The sequence below is a fragment of the Aspergillus pseudonomiae genome, assembly GCF_009193645.1.
Source record: "Aspergillus pseudonomiae strain CBS 119388 unplaced genomic scaffold BDV37scaffold_94, whole genome shotgun sequence".
Taxonomy (NCBI): Eukaryota; Fungi; Ascomycota; class Eurotiomycetes; order Eurotiales; family Aspergillaceae; genus Aspergillus; species Aspergillus pseudonomiae.
In genome coordinates, this window is record NW_022476086.1 from 134,319 (window position 1) to 141,052 (window position 6,734).

The following is a 6,734-nucleotide window of genomic DNA, read 5'->3' on the forward strand; positions in this document are numbered from 1 at the left end:
TGTCAAACTGGAGCCCAGTGACCAGCATTAACCCGACATGGCTTAGCTCCGGAACAATTCTGGGTCTGGAGTGGGGATGGCCCCAATACGAGGCCTATACGAAGCCAATGAGCGTCTATTATCTTACGTAGGATATCAACTTGAACCATACAAATCCCACCGTTGATGTAACAGGGAAAAGACGTTTGGACAGGGTTGCGCCGCGTTTACACTCGTAGCTCCCTGCGGTTCTTGCAAGGTCATCCTTACACAAGCGGTCTGAGCTGGATAGAGGAGCAATGAATCAGCGCAAACAAAAGGAAAGATCCCGAGACGGAACGCAATACGTACCGAGTCGTCTAGGAAGGTTCTGCTCCATCAGGAAGTTAATCACCCGGTGAGAGAGTAGTACCAGAATCAGACCGTTATGCTGATCAAGCTGCGACCCACTCGAGAACAAAGATTGATCTGCCATATTCCGGAGTAGACTACTAGTACTTGTAGCTTCCGCAGGGAGCATCCTCGCACATGACTTAGTAGCCACATCAGTCAACATGACCCAAACGGTAACGGCCTATCAGTTCCCCATGCCAAGGACCTGAGAGTCGCACTTTCCAAACGTTACAAAGGCACATGGTACAATGATCTCTCGGCCATGGACCGGCTCGGCTACTGTCGTTTCCTATCCCCTATCTTCACTCCTCTGTCTGTGTTATGCTTTCCTGGTCGGATGTCGTTTCTCCCGTATTCCGTTATTCCCGTGTCACTATACTTTCTTATATGGCGTCAAACTTTGCCTCCTGTTGTTTACTCAGCCTTGATTATTATTTTTTTGAGTCGTTGTCCCTTCCTGCTTTGATTCCTTCCTGCCTGTTTTCAACGCAGGGTCTCTAAGTCTCTGAGTGCACGTTCTGCCCTCTGTACTCCCCCTATTTCTCGAACTGTGTGTTGGTATCGCGTGTTGTATTATGATAAGCTGTCAGTGTAGCTTCTGTGATTGCGCTACGAAGCATTGTGGGCCTTTCTTCAACACCTACAACGTCCGTTGAACCTTCAGCGACATCGAACATGGCACTGCCTGGGGGCGAAAGCTCATTGCATCGCCATACAGATACTCGTGTGGACCAAACCACTGGGTCCACGGTTGACAGAACAGAGAGCTCGGATACAATTGAAGCTGACTCAGAGGATGGCATCGAACAAGAAGGACAGACCAAAATCACTGCATTGGCACGAACCTTATCGCGTATCTCCCAGACAAATGGCGGCACCGAGGGACTCAACCCGTTTCTGAATAACAGTGACCCCGAATTGGACCCGAACTCGGACCAATTCAACTCTCGCAAGTGGACCAAGAACCTCTTGCACATAACCTCGCGTGACCCTGAGCGCTACCCCCGTCGCACTGCGGGAGTCTCGTTTCGCAACCTCAACGCATTCGGCTATGGAACGGCGGCTGATTATCAGGCTACCGTATCAAATGTCTGGCTCAAGGCAGTGGGTTGGCTCCGTGGCCTTCTCGGCAATGGAAACAAGGTCCGAATCGATATTTTGCGTAACTTTGAAGGCTATGTCAACAGTGGGGAAATGCTGGTGGTTCTGGGCCGACCTGGGAGGTAAGCGTCTTTTCTCCACCAAGCACAATTAATGGACTAACTCGAATATCTGCAGTGGTTGCTCGACCTTCCTGAAGACCATCGCCGGTGAAACCCATGGGCTGTGGCTCGACAAAGGAACCGACATTCAATACCAGGGGATCTCATGGGACGAAATGCATAGTCGATTTCGGGGGGAGGTGATGTACCAGGCTGAAACAGAGATTCACTTTCCACAGCTCACTGCGGGAGACACCCTTCTTTTTGCGGCACGGGCCCGAGCACCAGCAAACAGACTCCCTGGTGTGAGCCGTGATCAATATGCGATACATATGAGGGACGTTGTCATGGCCATGTTAGGTCTGAGCCATACCATGAACACACGAGTAGGAAACGAGTTCATTCGGGGCGTCTCAGGAGGTGAGCGCAAAAGAGTTAGCATTGCGGAGACTACTCTATGTGGAAGCCCCCTGCAATGCTGGGACAACAGCACTCGCGGGTTGGACAGCTCGACTGCTCTCGAATTTGTCAAAAACTTACGTCTATCTACGGACTACACGGGATCCACAGCTATCGTGGCAATCTATCAGGCGAGTCAGGCTATCTATGATGTATTCGATAAAGTCATTGTTCTCTACGAGGGCCGCCAGATATATTTCGGCGGTGCCCGCGACGCGAAACGGTTTTTTATCGAAATGGGATTTGACTGTCCGGAAAGGCAGACTACTGGAGATTTTCTAACATCCCTCACCAGTCCGACGGAGAGGCTGGTTCGTAAGGGATATGAGCACCTGGTCCCTCGTACATCAGATGAATTTGCGGCGCGATGGAGGGACAGTCTAGAAAGAAAACAGCTCTTGACAGACATTGAAGTATTTCAGAATGAGTTCCCCTTAGGAGGACACAAGAAAGAGGAATTCAGTCGCTCTCGAGCCGCGGAGAAGGCCAAGCACACCAGGGCTGCCTCCCCTTACACCCTGTCATATTGGATGCAGATCCGGCTTTGCCTTCAACGAGGGTTTCTACGTCTCAAGGGTGATATGAGCATGACTTTATCAACGGTAATCGGCAATAGTATCCTAGCACTAATCATTTCGAGTGTTTTCTACAACTTGGACGATACTACGGAGAGTTATTTCTCTCGGGGCGCATTGTTGTTCTTTGCAATATTGCTGAATGCCTTTGCCAGCGCCCTTGAGATGCTTACTCTATGGCAACAACGACCAATTGTTGAAAAGCATGATAAATATGCACTTTACCATCCATCGGCTGAAGCAATCAGCTCCCTAATTGTTGACCTTCCAGCTAAAGCACTAGTTTCCGTGGTATTCAACTTGATTCTTTACTTTATGACAAACTTGCGTCGGACACCGGGGCATTTCTTTGTGTTCTACTTGTTCTCCGTGACAACAACGTTAACTATGTCCAACGTGTTTCGCTGGATAGCTGCAATTTCTCGGTCCTTGGCGCAGGCAGAAGTTCCTGCTTCAATCTTTATGATGATTCTGATGATCTACACGGGGTTTACCATTCCGGTTCGGGATATGCGCCCTTGGTTTCGATGGCTCAATTATCTCAATCCAATAGCAGTAAGTTTCTGGATTACTGTCTCAGGTGAGTTGGGCATTTTTACTAAACCAGCGAAAATAGTACTCGTTTGAATCCCTCATGATCAATGAGTTCTCCGGCCGTAAATTCAAATGTGCAACGTATGTGCCTTCCGGTCCAGGGTATGAGAATACGCCTCTCGATTCGAAGATTTGCTCCGGAAAGGGTGCTGTGGCAGGCGAGGATTATATCGATGGTGATCGGTACCTCGAAGTGGCGTTCGAATACTACCCCTCCCACCTATGGCGTAATTTCGGCATTCTTCTGGGATTCCTCTTCTTTTCGCTGTTGGCGTATATCGTCGCCAGTGAGCTTGTGCGGGCGAAGCCCTCGAAAGGAGAAATCCTGGTTTTCCCTCGTGGTAAAATACCCGCTTTTGCAAGGAAGGTGCATCGGGAAGCGGATCCAGAAGATGTTCTCACGTCAGAGAAGCTGAAGGTCGGCAATGAGCAGGATGATCATGTCGGCGCCATTGTCAAGCAAACATCAATATTCCATTGGCAAGACGTCTGCTATGATATCAAAATCAAGGGCCAGGACCGTCGAATCTTAGATCAGGTTGATGGGTGGGTTAAACCGGGGACTCTCACAGCCCTGATGGGTGTCACCGGCGCTGGCAAAACCTCTCTCCTCGATGTTCTGGCCAATCGGGTGACTATGGGGGTAATCACTGGTGAGATGCTAGTGGACGGGCGCATGCGTGATGACTCTTTCCAGCGCAAAACAGGCTATGTTCAACAGCAGGATCTGCATTTAGAGACGAGTACTGTTCGGGAGGCCCTTATTTTCAGTGCCCTGCTCCGCCAACCCGCGAGTACTCCACGGAAGGAAAAGCTAGCATATGTAGAGGAGGTTATCAAGATGCTCAATATGGAAGAGTATGCTGAGGCGGTCGTTGGGGTTCTTGGTGAGGGTCTCAACGTGGAGCAGCGCAAGCGCCTGACGATCGGAGTCGAGATTGCAGCCAAACCGGATCTTCTACTCTTCTTTGACGAGCCTACCTCGGGCTTGGATAGCCAGACTGCGTGGTCTATCTGCTCCCTCATGCGAAAGCTTGCCGATCATGGCCAAGCCATCCTATGTACAATCCACCAACCCTCGGCCATCTTGATGCAGCAGTTCGATCGGCTCCTGTTCTTAGCAAAAGGGGGCAAAACTGTCTATTTTGGCGACCTAGGCCCCAACATGAGAACCCTAATTAAGTATTTTGAGGATAAAGGATCGGCGAAGTGCCCATCAAATGCTAACCCTGCTGAGTGGATGCTCGAAGTCATAGGCGCAGCCCCTGGATCTCGGGCCGACCAAGACTGGTCAGAGGTTTGGAAACAGAGTCGTGAGCGTACTCAAGTACAACAGGAATTATTACAGATGAAGCAGGAACTTCTGCAACGACCGCAACCCCCTCGAACAGCTGGGTATGGAGAGTTTGCGATGCCACTGCCGGCGCAGTTCTTGATTTGTCTCCAGCGAATGTTCCAGCAATACTGGCGCTGCCCATCATATATCTATGCTAAGGCCGCGATGTGTACAATTCCGGTAGCTTCCCCCCCTTCCCCCTTAAGCTCATTCCTGATTTTGGGCCACTCACATGGACTAGCCTTTGTTTATCGGATTCACATTCTGGAGGGAGCCCACCAGTATGCAAGGTATGCAAAATGAGATGTTTTCCATTTTCATGCTGCTTATCATCTTCCCCAATCTGGTTCAACAAATGATGCCATATTTTGCGATGCAGCGCTCCCTATACGAAGTGCGGGAGCGTCCGTCGAAAGCCTACTCATGGAAGGCATTCATGCTTGCAAGTGTAATCGTTGAGCTCCCATGGAACATGCTGATGGCCGTACCTGCATACTTCTGCTGGTATTATCCTATTGGCCTTTTCCGCAACGCCTATCCGACAGACTCGGTAACAGAGCGTGGTGGCACGATGTTCCTTCTCGTCTTGCTCTTTATGTTGTTTACATCCACATTTACCTCGATGATGATTGCAGGCATCGATCATCCGGAAACCGCTAGCAACATCGCTCAGATGATGTTTTCACTGTGCCTCATCTTTTGTGGGTATGTAAATTCCTTGGGGAATCGACAGCATAGTGCTCTACATTGACAGCTAACTTGGCATTGTGATCTAGTGTTCTTGCCAATCCAGATGTCCTCCCTAGGTTCTGGATATTCATGTGGCGCGCGTCACCGTTTTCCTATCTTGTGGCTTCCGTCATGACGGTTGGGATAGCTGGAGCCCCAGTCCAGTGCTCGGATATTGAGGTGCTTCATATACCACCTCCCGGAGGCCAGAATTGCTCGGGCTACCTCGAAGCGTTTGCCAAGATGACGAAAAGCACCTTGCTCAACCCCGAGGCCAACAGCGACTGCCAAGTATGTACCATGTCCACGACGGATCAATTCCTGGCGGGGGTGCATATCAAAGCCTCGGAGCTGTGGCGTAATGTCGGGATCTTGTTTGTGTATATCGTGTTCAACACGGCAGCCGCAGTCTTTTTGTACTGGCTGATCCGAGTACCGAAGAAGAGGGCTCTCAAGAAGGCCAAGAAGGAATGAAAGGCCGGGGAAATAGAGGCTGTAGGAGGGGAGGAGCTGTATGATCTATCGTCGAATGACTAGTCAATGTATGCTGCTAGAGGAGGTAATTGAGGGTGCTAGATATGCCTACTAGTATTAGATCTGCCCAATTTCTTATTCTACGTTCTGCGCGATGTCTTTGATGAACAATTACTGAAATCAACATTAGTTTTCTATTTATCCAGGCTATTTCACTTGGTATTTCGTCGAGCCAGGGGAGGTTTTTGGATATCCCTATATAAAATGTTACTTTTCAGTTGGTGGTAAGATATATGGAGAGCGATCCTAGAATATTGAACCCTGGTCGCATCTCACCCATTCCAACTATATATATCCGGGGTAAGCTACATATGCTCCACTCAAACGTGTCAGGTACTCAGTTAGTTAACACTTAAAAGTAACTCACAATCTAGTTGATCGATACATAAGGCTTTTTCAATATTATTAGTACTAGTGACTTCACCCGACTTATCTTGGTGGGTTACATGTCGAGCCGAACCGGCTCTTGCTCGCCCAACTCTTCAGCCGAAGCCCAACACACCATACCCCATTTGGAAGTCTTGATAGCGCGCCTGACGTACAGATGGCTAGATACCTGATATATCAGGCAGTGATACTTTCATAACTCCGCTGCGTATGACGCATTTCAGGATACGCCTTGAATCGCAATCGTGTGTGTACTCCGTACTACACTCCGCATGAACTTATGGATCATGGGCTGCACCCTGCGGTATATGGACTCTGGTCCAGACACTCAGGGTGAAACGACGACTTTTGCCCCGTGGGCTGAGCAAGTCAAGTTCAATCCCTGATTTTCGCTGATAATCTATAGACTGTCTTATGTGCAGATGGAGCGTCTCAGCCACAGGGACACAGGAACCCGTCTCACCGCAGTTCTTGCGGTGTAGAAGGATGAGCTTCCCTCCCGCTGGGCTTTTTTAGAGAAATCTAACTTTAACTAAAAAGCAAAAA

At 49.4% G+C, this 6,734-nt stretch overlaps 1 protein-coding gene across 1 annotated transcript; it reads left to right on the forward strand.

The window, feature by feature from the left end:
- Window positions 1-841: 841 nt before the first annotated feature.
- BDV37DRAFT_297681 (pleiotropic drug resistance family ABC transporter) lies at window positions 842-5,824 on the forward strand. The gene is made up of 5 exons (XM_032090379.1): window positions 842-1,595; window positions 1,651-3,163; window positions 3,225-4,718; window positions 4,780-5,243; window positions 5,315-5,824. The coding sequence occupies exons 1-5, from the start codon at window positions 1,048-1,050 to the stop codon at window positions 5,739-5,741; spliced, it is 4,446 nt and encodes a 1,481-aa protein (XP_031936890.1). The 5' UTR covers window positions 842-1,047; the 3' UTR covers window positions 5,742-5,824.
- Window positions 5,825-6,734: the final 910 nt, after the last annotated feature.

Coding starts and splice junctions, on each gene's coding strand:
- BDV37DRAFT_297681 (XM_032090379.1), top strand. CDS start 1,048: ATGGCACTGCCTGGGGGCGAAAGCTCATTGCATCGCCATACAGATACT. Junction 1,596..1,650: donor GTTCTGGGCCGACCTGGGAG/GTAAGCGTCTTT, acceptor GAATATCTGCAG/TGGTTGCTCGACCTTCCTGA. Junction 5,244..5,314: donor CTGTGCCTCATCTTTTGTGG/GTATGTAAATTC, acceptor ATTGTGATCTAG/TGTTCTTGCCAATCCAGATG.